Source organism: Carcharodon carcharias, chromosome 7, assembly GCF_017639515.1.
Source record: "Carcharodon carcharias isolate sCarCar2 chromosome 7, sCarCar2.pri, whole genome shotgun sequence".
Lineage (NCBI taxonomy): Eukaryota > Metazoa > Chordata > Chondrichthyes > Lamniformes > Lamnidae > Carcharodon > Carcharodon carcharias.
The window spans coordinates 15,393,407-15,412,174 of NC_054473.1; the positions used below are offsets into that span (position 1 = coordinate 15,393,407).

Here is an 18,768-nt window from a genome sequence, read left to right on the forward strand (position 1 = left end):
GGGTGGGTGGGGGGGCAACTTAACTTTCCTACCTGCAAAATGCAGGGCAATGCCCATCAACCTCCCCCCACCGCCCCCCCCAACCTCCCCCCTCCCCCCACCACCCCCCCACCCCCCCCCCCCGGCCCCCCCCGCCCCCCCGCCACCCCCGAGTCCTCCACCAGCCTCTGGTCACTTTGTAGGAGAGAGGCTCAAGTCACAGCCCAGTTACACCCCCAGTCTGCAGACAGCATGCAAATCTCTCGACTGCCCTCCGACCTGCTGGTTAGTTCAGTCGCAGGAAGTCAGGTCTCAGCAGTTACAACCCAGGGCTGCCACCCCATGCATTCTGGGCCTGTATCTTTCACCTTACTTTTCCAAAAATATACTTTATTCAAAAAATTTGTAAAGGTACATTACACAACAGTTTCAAATTTTAGCATTAGATAAAGTGCAGGACAGAGCAGTTTCTTTCAATACAGTACATGAGGTGTCTCAGTGCCCTTGCCATAACCGGTTATATTTACAATGTACGTTTATACTTTATATCAAACCTTCTCTGGTGCATACAGCCCGAGGGGTTTTTACATGGTTTCCAGCCCCTCGGTGTACAATGATGAGAGAACTTTAGACAGTGACCTTCCTCCACTGAGGAAGTTGCCTTAGGCTTCAGTGCATCTCCCAGTACGTAGTCCTGGTCCCTGGAATGTGCCAGGCTGCAATACCCAGTCACCGATGGTCCTTTGCATTGGAAAACCAACAGGTTTCGGGCAGGCCAAAGTGTGTCGTTCACCTCCTCCAGCAGCAGTTGAGGTTCACCTCAGTGTGGGTCCCGGGGAATAACTCCCAGGACACGGCGTTACAGAGCTGCTCGGGGTGAACTGCGACGAGAACTAGTGAATCACTTTCCAGCCCTTCCAGGAGCAGGTGGGTAACAATTAATAAAAAACACCAGCCTGGCCAGCGACACCGACATCCCATGAATGAATTCTCCACTGCAGCCGCCTCGACAGCAGCTTGCAGAGGCAGCGAGAGTCCGGGGCCTGCAGGAAGGATCTGGCAGGGAGTGCCCTTCTCATCGCCAGCCAAGCTACAACTTGGCGCTTGTTTGAAAGTCCTGGCGGTGAGACAGCCTGCCAAATGACTTTGACGGTCTGCCCCAGACAAGATCCACCATCTCCTTCTCCCTCAGGGCTTCAAGGATGTTCCGCGTGGACCTCTGCCTGCATATCCTTAACTCCGAATAGTCTGAGCTTGAAATTCCTCTGCAATGCCAGTTACCCTGCAGCACAGTCATGTCCCCATTGCAATGGGCAACTCACCAGTCACTAGATAAAATCTGACCAGGCTTGCAGGCTGTGCTGGGACAGTATAGTTTTATAGAGGGCCGCAGAGCCTTATCATCCACAGTGGACAGACAGGTACTCCCTGTGAGACGTATGACTAGGGCACATTTCCATGGGATGTGGATGTACATTTCAATTCTTCATAGTGGTTAAGTTACTGGACCAGCAATACAGAAGCCTGGATGAGTATCTCAGGGACAAAGGGTACGATTTTATAGTCTCCCCCCCCGCCACCGCACCGCACTAACACAAAATATGGGTCAGCAATCAGACATCATCCTGTCGGTTTCTGATAATACAGAAAGTGAGCGGGTGCCAAAATCGGAACTCCGCTCTTCATTTTGAAAAAAACAATTACCAAGCTATTGAGCTTGTTAAAGACCCAACGGGCTGCAATTTTCCATTGCCCACTCCGTTTCTCGGTAGTCCTAGAGGAAGACGTTGGGAGTGACTTACGCCAGGTATGAGGGGTCGGCACAGGGGTGGATGAAATGGCCTGTGAATAGGACCATGGCTGCATGTAGCAGCAGAGTCTGCTGCTGAAGGTGGCAGTGGCTGGCTGTTAGTAGACTATGGCTTTTAGGTTGACATAAGAAGATAAGAGATTAAGTGGGCAGGGTACCTTTAAATTGGTGGCTTTCATTTCATGTCCCAATCTTCCTCCTGCCTGACAATCGATTGGGCACGAGGCTCCCCTTCCCAACACTAATTGGCTGGCCTCACCGCTGAGTGGCCCCCAATTGGCCAGCCAACGCCTGATTCGTCACAGTGTGGCGGCAGGGACAGAAGTAAGCGAGCCGCACACTTCCCACTCCACCTCCCTCACCCCATTGGACACCAGCGGATCTAGGTCAAGAGTTCAAATCCCCACATAGTCAAGAGTTCAAATCCCCACATAGTCGCTTAGGAATTTGAATTCTGTTAATTAGATCAATCTGGAATAAAAATTTAATCTTAGTAATAGTGACCGTGGCCGGTCCTGTAAATAAGTCTCTGGGTTATTGGTTCTGGCAGCGTGGAAGGATAGGATTAACTAAACTAGAGGCACTCTCATTGACCAGACTCAGTGGTGAATTGGGTCTGGGCTTAAATGTCACCTAATGCAATGAGCATCCAAAAGGTCATTGAATATGGGTTTTCCAAGCCCACACAAAGCTTGCGGCTTGCCCATTCTGTTGATGCTGGCCTCAGGTACTAGTAAATTTACATCAGGCTCTCACCTTGAAGTACTGAAGACCGTGTAGACTAGAGGGTTCCTGCGATCTCTTGTCTGGAGGAAGAAGACGTCCCCTAGTGGAAAATGAAGCAAACAACAAAGCTTTACTCACAATCGTTGCTTAACATGCTTTTGCCGTCCACAGATGAACTCACTCCACTGTCAATATGAAGTGGTCTAGAAGTAATTTAAAGGATCAGGTCTTCCTGACAATTCCGTTCATTAGCATCAACATTCCTCAATAACATCCTGATCTCATTCCAGTAATTTCACTTTAAAAATTGCAAGTCACAAGGTGAAGAGAGTTTCCTCAGCTTTAGAACCAGGCTGTTCAGGAATGAAAACAGGAAACACGGAAAGGATAACAGAAAGGTGGAATTCTCGCTGCCCCCAAAAAGGCTCTGGATTCTGGAACAATTGAAACATTCTAAACTGAGACCAATATATTTGAAGTAAAAGTATCAGAGAAATGGAGCAAACCAGGATAAATGGAGTTAAGGTACAGATCAGTCATGACAAAGCTGAGGGGCTGAATGGCCTATTCCTGCTCCTATGTTCTCTATTTCTAAAGTGGTCTATAATAAAGTACTTCATTCCAAACTAATAGAGCTAAGCCTACCTGCAGGGAAGGACAGGACTTGGGTGGAGGGGAGTTCTCACAGTTAAACATTCCAGTATAATTCACTATTCAGGACAACAAATGAAAATTTGGCCACTTGCTGTTGCTGCCTCTGGAGTTCTAACCCAGGAGGGAAGGATGAGTGGGGGAATATCAAGAAAAAGGATCTCACCTATGACAATATTACAGAGAAGCGTAGCAAGGCAACCGAGAACCCTAAGGGTCTGTAGTTTGTCAGTAACCTCACCACCCCACACAATCACTCCACTTCATAAAGAAGGACTTGCAAAGCCCAGCACAAAATGTCTACTGGTTGATGTGGTTCTGTGATTGGGTGACACTTGTTGAACAATCCTGAGTGCACTAATATCCACATTGACAACCAGTTTAAGAACTTAAATACGAACAAATGAATTAGGAGCAAGAGTAGGTCTCTTGGCCTCTCAAGCCTGCTCCAGCATTCAATAAGATCATGGTCGATCTGACTGTGGCTTCAACTCCACATTCACTCCTACCCCCGATAACCTTTGTTAGTCAAGAATCTATCTACCTCTGCCTTAAAATCCACCCTGTCAAATCCCCTCAGGATCTTATATATTTCAATAAGATCGCCTCCCACTCTTCCAAACTCCAATGGATACAAGCCCGGCCTGTCCAACCTTTCCTCATTAGACAACCCCTTCATCCCAGGTGTCTGTCGAGTGAACATGCTCTGAACCGCTTCTAAAGCATATAGATCCTTTCTTAAACAAGGAGGCCAAAACTGTACACAGTGCTCCAGATGTGGCCTCACCAACACCCTGTACAACTGTAGCACAACATCCCTACTTTTCTAATCGACTCCCTTTGCAATAAATGGCAACATTCCATTTGCCTTCCTAATTACTTGCTGTACCTGCATGTTAACTTTTTGTGACTCCTCTACCAGGACACCCAGATCCCTCTGTACCTCAGAATTCTGCAATCTCTCACCATTTACGTAAGATGCTGCTTTTCTATTCCTCCTGCCAAATGGACAAGTTCATATTTTCCCACATTATACTCTATCTGCCAAATTTCTGCTTGCTCACTTAACCTATTTATATCCCTTTGCAGACCCATTATGTCCTCTTCACGACTTAATTTCCTACCTATCTTTGTGCCAACAGCAAATTTAGCAACCACACATTCAGTCCTTTCATCTAAGTCATTGATATAAAAGGTAAATAGTTGAGGCCCCAGCAATGATCCCTGCGGCACTCCACTCGTCGCATCTTGCCAACCTGGAAATGACCCATTTATGCCTACTCTCTGTTTCCTGTTAGCTAACCAATTCTCTTATCCATGCTAATATGTTGCCCCCTACACCATGAGCTCTTATTTTGTATGGTTAACTTTCATGTGACAACTTCTCAAATGCCTTCTGGAAATCTCAGTACAGCAAATCCACAGGTTCCCCTTTATCCACATTGCTTGTTACTTCCTGAACAAGCTCCAATAAATTAGTGAAATATTATTTCCCTTTCACAAAACCACATTACTCTAACTGACTACATCGAGATTTTCTAAGTGCCCTGCTATAACCTCCTTAATAATAGATTCCAGCATTTTCCCTGTGATGGATGTTAAGCTAACTGACATCAGTCAAACTTGCAACTTGGCTTGTTCACACTTGCTAGAAGTGGCATGCATTCATGCACAGGGACCTGTTCGCTGCAAACAAAAGAAATATGTTCAAGCCTTGCATCTTTTTTGAATAACCCAGAAGGTTGGGGAGTTTATAGTTTGCCACTGCTTTCTCCATTGCAATGCCTCAGCCAATCAGAGTTGGCCTTGCCAACCAATCAACACTCTGTTCTCCTGTCATTTAAATAGTTGTGATAGTTTGAACTTCGACATTCTTGCATTTGTCCTGATGAGTGCAAGGCAAAAAGTTTCGGCAACATGTCTCTCTCCTCAACAATACTTGCATTTATATATGTTTTATATTTGTGTCTTTTTATATCTTTGTGGCAGCTTATTGTGTGTAAATTGGCTGTCACATTTCCTCTATTACATCAAAGACTCCACTTCAGAAGCTGTAAAGCATTCTGGAGTTTCCTGAGGTTATGATAGCCATCATACAAATGCAAATCTTTCTTTTCTTATAGGCTAATTACCACAATGTATGATTGGTGGTGACTTCTCTCCCCCTTTTGCCTTTTTTCCTCTTATGCCTCTGCAAAGCATCATGCTTTGATGTCGTAAATACCCTGCTGCTGTTGTATTGGCTCGATGGAGAGGCAAGCTGTTTACATCAAAAGAGCAAAGATACTCACTGATCTCATCAAAATGAGTGTCAATCCCTTCGCTTCCTGGGACAGAGCAGATCAATCGGGCCTTCAGAAATGTTGTCCACTTGTTCACCAGGCTTCTCAGGCCCCCATGATCATTCTGAAATAAATGAACAGATTTTAGGATTGGTAATGGTAGCCTAGATGCCTGTTTCCATCACCAGCACCATCCACTTGCTCCCCACCCCCCCCCCGCCAACACTCTACCCATCCCTCCACCCAACACAAGCATCTAGCATTCACATGGATAATAGTCCTTATTGTCAGGTACAGTCAACTGCAGTATGTGGGGGCCTCCCTTCAATGTGTAACATCCGGTGGGAGTCTCAGTCAGGGAGTAGCGGTGATTGCAGAGTTCACAGCAACAAGCTGCATTTATAAAGCGCTTTTAACATTGTGAAACGTCCCAAGGAGAGTTTGCCAAATAAAATGACAGCGAGGCATGTAAGGAGACATTAGGTCAAGTGATCAAAAGCTTGGCCAAAAGAGGTAGACTTTAAGGAGCATCCTAGAGGAGCAGAGAGACACGGAGAGGCGGAGAGATTCAAGGAAATAATTCCAGACCTTCGGACCCAGGCAGCTGAAAGCATGGCCACTAATGGTGCAGCGATTAAAATCAGGGATGCGCAAGATGCCGGAGCTGGGGGAGTGCAGAAATCTTGGAGGATTGTAGGGTAGGAATAGTTACAGAGATGTTAGGGGAGGGGGGGAGTGGCGTGGTGGGAGGTCATGGGGGTATTTGAAAACAAGGATAAGAATTTTTAAAACGAGATGTTGTTGGATTTGGAGCTAATGTAGGTCAGTGAGCAGAGGGGCGATGGGTAAATGGGAATTGGAGCAAGTTAGGACTTGTGCAGCAGAGTTTGAATGGGCTCAGGTTTATGGAGGGTGCAAGGAAGGAGACCAGCCAGAAGAGTATTGGAGCAGTCATATCTAGAGGTTAGTGGCATGGATGAAGGTCTCAGCAGTAGATGAGCTGAAGCAGGTGTAGAAGTGAGCACATTCATGCAGGGAATATCCCCATTATTAATCCCAATGGCCTGATAGATCAAGGTGCCTAACATCCCAATCACAGCTCTTCCCACTGAGACAACAGTGTTGGATTGGGTCCATGTAGAATTCAATTCTAATGATGGCTTTGAGCTGCCTACCAGAAATATAGGTTTGCAAACTAGCAGGGATGTTAATAACTGTTTCTATTAGTGCAGTCATGACTGGAAAAAAAATTATTATAAGCTGGACAGATTTAAAGGGACACCCTTTTCATTATTCTAGGATAACACTCTGTGATGGTATTCTTTTCATTTCTAGGTTATTACCTCAAGGAACAACCATCTTTGTCCTAATTCTGTGGTAAGGGCAGGGAACTGTGATTTTTTTTATCAATTTAACCCCAGCCCCGAGCTTCCTTTGCTTCCAACTCCCCTGAGTGGAACTGATGTTTGAAATGGAGGTGTTTTGGCGTGGGGCTGCTTTGAGTGGTGTGCAGGAGCCACCACAGATCCCCCAAAATCCTAGCTCTCATTGCCCCAGGGGGCAAAAACATAGCAGCATCCAATGACAGGCCAAAAGCCTTAAGGCAAGGTATTGTTCCTACTAGATTCGGAGCTGTTCTTTCCCTGAAATAACAAGGGAAGGTTGCTAATTTGTGAATATGTGTGTGTGTGTGTGTGTGTGTGTGTGTGTGTGTTTGTGTCTGGGGGATGGTGGGGGGGTGGCGGTGGGTGGTGGGAGTGGTGTTGGCTGAGAACAGGAGTAAACCCCAAGACAAAACTAACCAGTTAAACAAGTTGTCAGTCAGTGTGCAATACCCACAGAGTTTTGTGCTAGCAACAGTCAGCAATTCAAGAAGGTGGGAGGGGGAAAGAATGTGAATGGAGTGGGGAGGGAGGGTCAGCAAGAAACAGAAAACAGTATCTGATTATTAAACAGTGTTCCCGGGGGTGGGGTTAAGCTGCTCCATTAAGCAAAGTGTATTCTTGCTGCATTCAGTATCTGATGTTGAATATACCAAACCATTTGTAAACAGATATTAATCTCCTCTGCACAGTCACCATACTACTTACATTGCCCTTCAAGGACTCTTCTGCAGTGATTTTGTAACCTGTCCAAAGATTAATGGATGATTAGAAGTTTCCATTCCCTACTGAGTGTTCTATTAATAACCTGGTCTGGTTCTCTTCTGTAATATTCAACACTGCCTTTTAGTAAAAGAGAAAAGGCTTGCATTCATACAGTGCTTTTCTCATGATCTGGAAGTCTCAAAGCACTTTACAGCCAATGAAGCACTTTTGAAGTGTAGTTACCATTAGACCATAACACACAGGAGCAGAAATTAGGCCAATCGGCCCATCGAGTCTGCTCCGCCATTCAATCATGGCTGATAAGTTTTCTCAACCCCATTCTCCCACCTTCTCCCCGTAACCTTTGATCCCCTTACCAATCAAGAAACTATCCATCTCGGCCTTAAATACACTCAATGACCTGGCCTCCACAGCCTGCTGTGGAAATGAATTCCATAGATTCACCACACTCTGGCTAAAGACGTTTCTCCTCATCTCTGTTCTAAATGGTCTTCCCTTTACTCTGAGGCTGTGCCCCTCAAGTCCTAGTCTCTCCTACTAATGGAAACATCTTCCCCACGTCCACTCTATCCAGGCCTTTCAGTATTCTGTAAGTTTCAATCAGATCCCTCCCCCCCCGCCACCTCATCTTCTAAACTCCATCGAGCATAGGCCCAGGGTCCTCAAACGTCCCTCATATTGCTGCAAAGTCCCCGACCGCGAAGGAGCCATGGGCCCAGGTCGAGATGGAGGGCTCCTTCTCCAGCCCCCACCCCCGCCCCCCTCAATGGGCCTTACTGGGTAGAGGTCGCATGTCCCTTCGCCCAGAGTCGCTTACCCACCCGGCACAGTTGGCCCACTCGGGAGAAGGTGGATTTGCCAAGGTTCTGCCCCTCGACGGCCATCTCTCGGAAGAAGAAGTAGATTTTGTCATCGTCTGGGTTGTCGCTCTCAGGGATCCAGAAGGAACCGACGAACTTGGGGTCTGCGCAGAGAAACAAAAGATTAAAAGCCGATAACAGTTCGCCTCAGGAACGGGGTGGGGGGGGAGGTGAGCTGCTAGGAATCTCCGGCTTGCGGCGCGGCAATGAAAATCGACAATGTACAGGTGACGTTTCACTGTGGAATAGTTATGAGAAAAGATGGTGGCAGAAAATGGAAATATTCTTCCCAATTCCAAGAGAAACCACTTTGAACCGTGGTGCAAAACAGTGAATTTGAAGTTGCACCCGAATATTCTGTTTAAAATTGCCTCATATATATAAACTGTAGAACACATGCTATACAATAAGCAACCTGATGGTGGTGCAAAGTAGCAATGAATTGGGAGCCAAAAAAAGAACCCTAGCCTTAATCTCTGCTTCGCTCCTCTTTCTATTTTTTTTTCTTGCTCCTGTTACTTACTCAAGTCTTTCTCCATTTCTCTCTGCTCTGGTTTTTCTCTTTTCTATTCTCAGCCTTCTCTTCCCGACCCCTCTGTATTCTTCTCTCCCCTGCTCAACCGTTCTTCCTACCTCCATTCCTTAACTTCTCTCTCTCTTCGACTTTCTCACTCCTCTTCAACTTTTCCCTCTGCCCCCCTCCCATCCCTGCTCCTCCTCGGCCTCTCTCTCTCTCTCTCTCTCCCTCTGTCTCTCTTTCTCTCTCCTCAGCCCATCTCTTGCTTTTCATTCCAGCATCTCCCTCTCTCTCTCTTTCCTCCCTGGCTTTTCTCTCTTCCCTTCTGCGCCTCATTCTATTCTAATCCTCTCGAAATGATGAAAGTAACCTGCAGGCAAAAACTTGCAGAGCTTTTTATTAAGGAGGTTATCGTGTGAGTGTAGCCGGCCCAGCTCGCCGACACATGCTCCCTACGCATTGGGCTCTCCAATGGCGAGACAAGATCGAGGAATTACCCCTTTAAAATTTTAAACCATAATGCTGCAGTGGCACAAAACACTGGGCTCTTGTGACAAGATTGAGAGAGCGATGATATGTGAGCCATACGAGGGTGGTGGAAGCGGGGACGGTTAATGATTTCCAATGGGAGTTGGATGGGCGCGTGAAAAAAATAAACCTGCAGGGCCACAGGGATAGAGAAGGGGAATGGGGCTGATAGGAATGCTCTCCAGAGAGCTGGCAGGGATTCAATGGGCCGATTGGCTTCTGTCTGTGGCCTAATGGCGTTATGACTCTAAAGGATTTTGGCAGCTCACAATGGAGACACAGCTTTGAGAAATTGCCCAAAATGTTAGAATGGACCAAGGCAAGGTGGTATAGCTTTAAGAAATCATTGAGTTTAATTGCCTTTAATCAGGAACGCCTCCCAACCTGTCGGAATAAGAGGCAGGGAAATAGACGAAGTAACTAAGAGTGAAAAGGCTTATGCTGCAAAGTAGTTCCTGTTCAATTTAAAAAAAGCTCCCAAGCTGCTGAGTATTTCCCAGCACTTTTTGTTTTGATTTCACTTTTATATTAGCCCTTACTGCTACATCGCTGCACTTTTTTTATTCTTTCCTGGGATGTGGGTGTTGCTGGTTGTTACCCATCCCTAATTGCCCCTGAACTGAGCGGCTTGCCGGGCCATTGCAGAGGGCAGTTGAGAGTCAACCACATTGCTGTGGGTCTGGAGTCACATGTAGGACAGACCAAGTAAGGATGGCAGATTTCCCTCCTTGAAGGGTATTAATGAACGAGATGGGTCTTTACAACAATTGATGTTAGCTTCACTTCACCATTACTATGGCCAGCTTGATAATCCCACATTTATTAATTCAATTTGATGCCTAACTGCTGCCATAGTGGGATTTGAACCCATGTCCCCAGGGCATTAACCTGGGACCCTGGATGACTAGCCCAGTGACACGACCACTAGGCTACCACCCAACCCTGAAAGGCAGAACTGCTGGGGGTTAATAAACCTCATAGGCTGAATTTTCCCATCCCAGTGGTGGCAGTTTTGGAGGCAAGATGGGTTGGTGAAGGCAAACCAAATCAACTCGCAATCCGGCTGACTCCGTGACATGTTCTTGCCCCCGTGCGCTTTTCCTGGAGGCCGGCTTCTGCCAGTGATGGTACCCGCTCAGCACCGGCATGTAGCCGTAGGGGGCACTTAATGGGGCAGTTGGTGGGGCTGGATTGCTGTTTTCCCAGTGGCACGTGGTGCCCCTGGCGCGTCAGGATCTCAAAATGGAGTGGAGGCAGCTTCACAGCAAGGGGAGGGATCCGGCTTCAAATCGCAGTGCTCAGATCCCCCCCAAAGCATGGAGGCTGATGTCTCTGCGAACGTTGTAGCTGCAGCAATGCCGGCCACTGCTCCCCTTATTGAGGCACCCGCCCCTACTCCAGGCCCCTCAGCAGCACCACTTAGCAAGGCCGGCCAGCAGCTCTAACCATGAGCCACGGTGAATGGACCTCCCAACTCTGGAATCCAGCTTCTCTCTTCAGTTGGACTGGGCTCCTGGAAGGCAGCTCCTTCACTGGGGCCCCCTCCGGGAATATCTCAATCCTCACGTGGCCACGAATACTCCACCCCATGCATTTTAAGCTCTGGTCTAATCAATTCCAGGGTCCTGGGCCTATTCCATTGGCTACCCATGTTCTGCAGCACGGTGTTAGTAGGAGGCAAGAAGATGCCGACCATTCAGCGCAGGGCACGTAACCCAACCTGTGCCCAACCTCCATGGGTTGTCAGTCAGCATCTGCAGAGAGGAGAACGGGGAAGTTAACGCTTGCGGGTGTGGGCCCTGGCACGGAGCGAGGGTTTTGGTTTGCAGAAGAGCTGGGGGGTACTCACCGTTCAGCCAGCGTGAGTCGTGCTGCTCCGTCCTGATGGAGTGACGGTGCCCGAGGCTGCGGAAGATGGTGAAATCCCGACCCATCAAGTCAGTGGCTACGCCAGAGTACAGCTCCTCACCTAAAGGAGGCATCGCACAGGGAGAAATGTTTTACTGGCGGCAATTCTTGATCATCTCTTAATGCTCAGTGCAAGCAGTCAACTCGTAAGCCTGAATCAGTCACCCGCAACTAGGTGGTGGTTCATTCCTTAAATTCAAGATTCCACTAAGGAGTCTCTGCTCTGCTCATTCCCCAGTGTAAAATTTGGGCATCGTCCACTTGTGATTTTCTGACCATTTGGAGGTCATAGCAATGGAGCTAAGGCTTCCTGTCATATGCATAAGGAACCCTCGCCCATCTTCTCCATGGGCATGTGAAGTGAAGCTCAACTCAGGCACTGAGTACACCCCCTCCACTCATAACCTACACACAGCCTAGTGAAGTTATACCAGTTTCACTCCATGAGACCCAGCTCTGAACTCCCATACGAGCATACATATGAATTAGGAGCAGGAATAGGCCACTCGGCCCCTCGAGCCTGCTCCGCCATTCAATAAGATCATGGCCGATCTGATTGGAACCTCAACCCCAGATTTCTGCCTACCCCTGACAACCTGTCACCCCCTTGTTAATCAAGAATCTATTTAGCTCTGTCTTAAAAATATTCAAACTCTACTTTCACCATCTTTTGAGGAAGAGTTCCAAAGACTCAATAGCCCCTGAGAAAAAAAAATTCTCCTCATCTCTGTCTTAAATGAGCGACCCTTTATTTTTAAACAGTGACTCCCTGGTTCTAGATTCTCCCACATGAGAAAACATCATCTCCACATCCACCCTGTCAAGACCCTTCAGGCTCTTAAGGGTTTCAATCAAGTCATCCCTTACTCTTCCCAGCACTAGGTACCTCTTTGAGACGTGCCCCAGTTATTTATCCTACAAGTATTTGGTGGTCTCATTGGCAATGTGGATAAGAAAGGATATTTGACCTGCCTTGGCTCATCCACCATGAAGCGAAAAGAGGAAACCCCGATATTTCAGCAGAGTGGTCATTGATGAGCAGTCAGTATTGAGTGGGCATCTGGCTGCTCAGGGCATCACATCACAGGTTGCCAATCAGGAGAAGCCCAAGGCCAACATAACCAACTGAATCTGCAAAGACCAGGGACTGAACCTGCGAGCTTCTCACATCTGTCACTTGGGAAAGGTGGTGGCATAGTGGCATTGTCACTGAACTAGCATTCCTGAAGACCCATGGTAATGGTCTGGTGAACCTGGGTTCAAATCCCACCACTGTAGATAGTGATATTTGAATCCAATAAAAAATCTAGACTTAAAAATCTAATGATGACCACAAAACTATAGTTGTTAAAAACCCATCTGGTTCACTAATGTCTGTTAGGGAAGGAAACCAGCTGGTCTGGCCTACATATGTGATTCCAGACCCACAGCAATGTGGTTGATGCTTAACTGCCCTCTGAATAAGGGCAATTAGGGATGGGTAATAAATGCTGCCCTAGCCAATGACACCCACATCCCATGAGCAAATATAAAATCTCAGTATTTCACTGAATGGTAATTTCACCCTCTACACCACTGAGTGAGCTACAGAAGAGGGATTGGCTCCATGAGGCTAGACTGGGCTTGAGCTTGGGTGCCAGGGACAAAAGCACATTCCCTGAACTCCTAGTACACCCAGACTTTGGGGTGGCTGCCAATTACTGATTTACAGATGTTGCCTGGAACTAACCCACTGCTGGCATTGATGATTTGCAACAAATTTTCAGATGTGGTTTGAAGGTGACATAATCATGTCCCATAATTGCATTTTGAAGCTGGTTTTTTGGCTCTTTGTGCTACTTGCGCTACATCCCAATGAAACATCTAGTCTCGTCCCTCAGAGTTCAAGATCCACTTGAGATTTGAACACCCAATCCAGGCTGACCCAGTGCATTACTGAGGGGGAGCTGTACAGCCAGAGGTGCCATTTTTTGGATGCAGTTAACCATTGACTATATTGCTGTGGGTCTGGAATCACATGTAGGCCAAACCAGCTGGTTTCCTTCCCTAACAGACATTAGTGAACCAGATGGGTTTTTCCAACTATAGTTTTGTGGTCATCATTAGATTTTTGTCTAGATTTTTATTGGATTCAAATTTCAAGGTTGAGGGATAAACCTTGGCTAGAACAGGGGAGAGAACTGGACTGCTCTTCTCTGAATGGTAAGAGAGGATCTTTTACATACACCTGAGAGAGCATCCAAAAAAATGGCACCTCTGGCTGTACAGCTCCCCCTCAGTACTGCACTGGATCAGCCTGGATTGGGTGTTCAAATCTCAAGTGGATCTTGAACTCTGAGGGACAAGACTATATGTTTCATTGGGATGTAGTGCAAGTAGCACAAAGAGCCAAAAAACATAGCTTCAAAATGCAATTATGTGACATGATTATGTCACTTTCAAACCACATCTGAAAATTTGTTGCAAATCATCAATGCCAGAAGTGGGTTAGTTCCAGGCAACATCTGTAAATCAGTAATGGGCAGCCACCAGTCTTGTCCCTCAGGGTTCAAGATCCACTTGAGATTTGAACACCCAATCCAAGCTGATCCAGTGCAGTACTGAGGGGGAGCTGTACAGCCAGAGATGCCATTTATTTGGATGCTCTCTCAGGTCTTTGTAAAAGGTCCTCTTGTACCATTCAGAGAAGAGCAGCCGAGTTCTCTCCCATGTTCTAGCCAAAGCTTATCCCTCAGCCAGCATCTCTAAAAATCAGACTATCTGGTCATTATTACATTGCTATAAGTGAGCTGTGCACAAATTAGTTACTGTATTTCCAACAATACAACAGTGAATACGCTTTGAAAGCGGTTTGACGGTGACATAATCATGTCAGATAATTGCATTTTGAGGCTATGTTTTTTGGCTCTTTGTGCTACTTGCGCTACATCCCAAAGGCTGTAGAATATTTTTGGACAGCTTGAGTTTATAAAAGGCACTATATAAATGAAAGTTCATTCTTTCAATGGTTCACAGTATCCCACACTCCCTCGAATATTTCCAAAGTAACGAGCAAACTTCTTGTTTGCACATGTTGGTCCTTCTTAAATGTTAAAAAGGTCCTAAAGATTGACAGAGATTCTGCCAACTGAGCATCAGCTGTTGCACAGTCAAGCAATTGATAGCTAATGGAACAGGAAGTGGACAGATATATGTTTCTGACTGTGGTCTGCACACATTGGGTAGAATTCTCCATTGGCGGCGAGGGTCTCACCTCCTGGTTGTGGTCCCGGTTAGCGACCTACACTGCCCCTTCTTTGGAAGGCCCACCGGATCTTAGGCCAGTCCAGCAGATCGGGGGACACCAGCGATACTGATGTACCTAGAGGTGGAAGTCCAGCCCCGTCGCCCTGCCCCCCCAACAAAGGCTACCAGCCAATCAGAGGCCAGCAGCTCCTGTGACCGACAGTGCCATGGGGGAGGCTGTGACAGCAGAGGGAACAGCAGCACCCCCAAACCACCCCCCGCCCACCCCGGAGTCCCGAGGCCCAAGAGAAAGGTAGTAATGTAGGTGGCAGGCCATGGGGCCGTCGGAAGCAAGGGCAAGGGTGCGGCTTTTAGCGGGTACTCCCTGCCCCCAATGCCCATGCCATCGATCAGGCATTGAGTGTCTTTGACCAAGGGAACCCCCCACTGTGGCGGGGGTGGGGGTGGGGGGAGGGGGTCCCACTGCCACCAGTTGACAGGTAGGCCACACTCTTTTACCAGTCATACAGCCACACGTCGGCAGCCCACCTAGAGCCGGGTTCGTCCCAGCAGCGGCATGAAGAGGTCATTAATTGGCCACTTAAGGTCTTAACTGATGATGGGCCAGAAAGGTCGACCATGGGCCTTCCTGGCCACAACTTAAAAGGCGGCAGGGTTTAGGCACACCACCACTCTACCTAATTAAGCAACGCCCTTCCCATGCCCAGTCTTGCCAACTCCAGGATGAGAAGATTCCGCCCATTATCTCCTCTGGTATTGCCAGTACACAGGATACCATCAAGCTCATGCTTGAAGAAAGGTCTGTACTGTTAGTTAGCTTGTACTAATCAATTATCTTGATCTTTCTGCACTCACTACATCCCCAGCAGTTCCTCCACCTCCCCAACTCCCCAGGCACATCTCGCCCCCACCTTTCTGCTTAAACCATCCCCTAATTCAGATCTCCCAGTTCCCTATTTTCTGACACTGGCCCTCCCAAACCCTTGATTATAATTCCCAACATACCTCCCAGATTCCCGATTAGCATTCAACTACAAGTCCTCCCTCAGCAGCCTCCAATATCCAGATCTATGAGCTCTATATTCCCTAACCCAGGAGCCCTCCTAGAACCACCGATCCCAGCATTCCTGAACAATTACCTACCCAGCCCCTGAGCCCCATATTCATAAACACCCAGGACCACCAGATTCCACGTATGGATATCCCTCCCAGACACATGACCCAGGGATCATGTCCCTAGACCTAGTCAGTAGGCCCCTGACTCTGGGGCCTCCACATTTACACTTCCACGCTCAGAAGGAGCCCTGGCTATCCTGAGGACCTTTGCTACAATCTCACCTATCAGAATGGAGGTGGACAGATGTTTGGCATCGTAAGGGCTTCTCCCCTTGCCATCTTCAATCTGGTTGAAATCAATCCTGAACTGGTGTTCCTGCAACGAGACACATGAAAGGATGTTAACCGCAGCACAGCACGGGCAGTGGAAGCATAAAACCTCACAGTACCAGGAGCCATTCAGCCCATCAAATCTATGCTGGACCTTTGAAAATGCTGTCAAAATTGGTCGGACTCCCCTGCTCTTTCTCCTCTGGTAGTGAGATCTGCTCAAAGGCTGGCCCTCTCCTCATTTTTTTCACGCCTCGCGGTCTCCCACTCTCCTCTTCAGTTTTTCGTTGAAGCCTTCTCCCATTTTTCAATTTCAATGAGCAACAAGACGAGGGAAAAGGATATATAAGGTGGTTTCCCACTGCCTTCCTCATGTGTGCTTCATGGAAACACAAATCCTCTTCCCGAAGGGTCTAACCTCCGCCTGTAAGCAGCCATTGTCCCTCAAGTTTCTAGCTCTTCGCCATCACCACTAAAAATCTGTTGGTTCTGCCTATGTTTCGTAACCCTGAGCTGGGACCCTTACCTGGGCCTGGGGTTACTCACAAAAGGACAGGGCTGACAAGCCCTTGAGTCCTCAGATAACCTTGCTACCCCCTTTTTCCCAATAACACTCCAATTTACCCCTCTTCAAGTACATGTCCAATTGCCTTTTGAAAGTTAATATGGAATCTGATTTCACCACCATTTTAGATAGTCCATTCCAGAAAATAGCAATGATTTCCTCTCATTTCCCCTGTTCATTTGCCAATTATTTTAAAGATATCTTTGGTTACTGACCCTTTACTGACCTGGAAACAGTTTCCGCCTACTTGCTGTTGTATGTTTTATACCTTGGAGCTATGCAGAGATGACACTAGTTTTTATGTGTGTAACAAGTTTATTCATAATGCTTTAAAATGTTGGCTCCATGTTTATAGCTCTAGCTTACAGCTACTTCTATAGATTGTTTACATTGCCCTGAGTCCACACCCAGGCTTAACTAATCAAGTACAGTAAGCATCAATAGATTAAGCCCACCACATGGGTGGATCTCCTGACGAAGAAAGGAACAGTGCAGGAGTCAGTAAGTCACCGGACAGTCTGTATGAAGAGGGCTTTGGGTACTCAGCGCATCCCATCACAGGTTAGCAATCAGAAGAGGCTCAAGGACAATTAGGGATGGACAACAAACGTTGGCCTTACCTGTGACACACATTTCCCATAAAAGAACTTAAAAAAATGACCAACTGTCACCATCCAACTAAACCAGCAAAGACCAGGGACTGAACCTGTAGGCTTCCCACCTCTGTGGCTCAGTATTTCATTGAATGGTACCTGCACCCACTGGTCCACTGACTGAGCTGCAGGAGAGGGTTTGGTTCCATGAAGCTACACTGGGATTTGACCCTGGGTGCCAGAGGTGAAAGCACAGTACCTGACCTCCTTGCACCACCCAGAGCTTTGGGTTGGCTGCCAGTTACTGATTTGCATATTTTGCCTGGAACTAAATCGGCAGTGTTGGCGATTGCCAACAAATTTTCAGATGTGGCTTGATGGTGACATCAGGGTCACAAGGTCAAATGAGCATTTTCAATCAATGTTTTTTTTTGCTCTTGTGCTACTTGCTCTGCATCAGATTGAATGAAACATCTAGTCTTGTCTCTAAATTAAAAGATCGTGGGTTCAGGTCCTGCTTCAGGGATTTGAACACCTAATCCAGGCTGACCCAGTGCAATGCTGAGGGAGTGCTGTATAGTCAGAGGTGCCATTTTTTGGATGAGAAGTTCAACCCTGTCTGCTCTCTCAGATGTGTGTAAAAGATCCTCTCGTACCAAAGAAGAGTAGCCTGGTTCTCTCCAATGTTCTAGCCAATGTTTATCCCTCAGCCAGTATCTCTAGAAAACAGATTATCTGGTCATTATTACAGTGTTATTGGTGGTAGCTGGCTGTGTGCAAATTGGCTGCTGCATTTCCCACGTTTCAACAGTTACGACACTTTGAAAGTACTTCATTGGCTGTAAACCGCTTTGGGACACGGTGTAGTGGGGAGGGATGCTATATAAATGCAATTTGTTGCTTTCTTCAAACAGATTGGTAAAGCAATTCTTGTAATGACATATAAGACAACTTAATTAACTCATTAGGCATAACTCTACAGCCATTATAAAAATATTACAGTAGTTACAAGGATATTTGCATGACATTATTTTGAAAGTATGTAATGGGTGAATTGTGCAATGCAAATCTACTTGGTTAAAATGGAATGAGGATGACTTAGATTCTGACATTTGTCATATAGCTGGAGAAATGTAGAGGACATGTTCCTTTGCCTCATGTTAGCAAGGTGCAGAGGGTTTGACTGAACATCTGAGATACAAAGTGAACTAGATGGATTCCAATATCCGGAGTCAGGTCATGAGGGTCTGGTCTCAGTGGGACTGGAAACAAGTATAGATTCAGATTAGGGTCACTGGGAATGGGATTAGGATAAAGGGGATTAGAGTAAATGGGACTGGAATTAGGGTCACTGGGATTAGGGTCAGTGGGATTAGGGCCAGTGGGATGGGATTAGGGTAAATGGGATTAGGGTCAGTGGGATTAGGGTCAGTGGAATTAAGATCACTGGGATTAGGGTCAGTGGGAAAGGGATTAGGGTCAGTGGGATTGGGGTCAGTGGGAGTGGAATTAGGGTCACTGGGATTAGGGTCAGTAGGAGTGGGAGTAGGGTCAGTGGAAGTGGGGATAGGGTCAGTGGGATTAGGGTCAGTGGGAGTAAAATGAGGGC

The 18,768-nt window shown here is 47.1% G+C and overlaps 1 protein-coding gene across 4 annotated transcripts in view; it reads right to left on the reverse strand.

Moving 5' to 3' along the window:
- The window catches only part of sema3b (sema domain, immunoglobulin domain (Ig), short basic domain, secreted, (semaphorin) 3B), a 428,874-nt gene that overhangs the window by 32,698 nt on the left and 377,408 nt on the right, over positions 1-18,768 (reverse strand). For all 4 annotated transcript variants that reach the window (XM_041191338.1, XM_041191339.1, XM_041191336.1 and 1 more), the window contains 5 exons: positions 15,954-16,047; positions 11,311-11,430; positions 8,378-8,520; positions 5,458-5,572; positions 2,546-2,615 (listed from right to left, as the gene is read on the reverse strand). In XM_041191338.1, the coding sequence (XP_041047272.1) occupies positions 2,546-2,615; positions 5,458-5,572; positions 8,378-8,520; positions 11,311-11,430; positions 15,954-16,047 (542 nt within the window). The remainder of the gene's footprint in view (positions 1-2,545; positions 2,616-5,457; positions 5,573-8,377; positions 8,521-11,310; positions 11,431-15,953; positions 16,048-18,768) is intronic.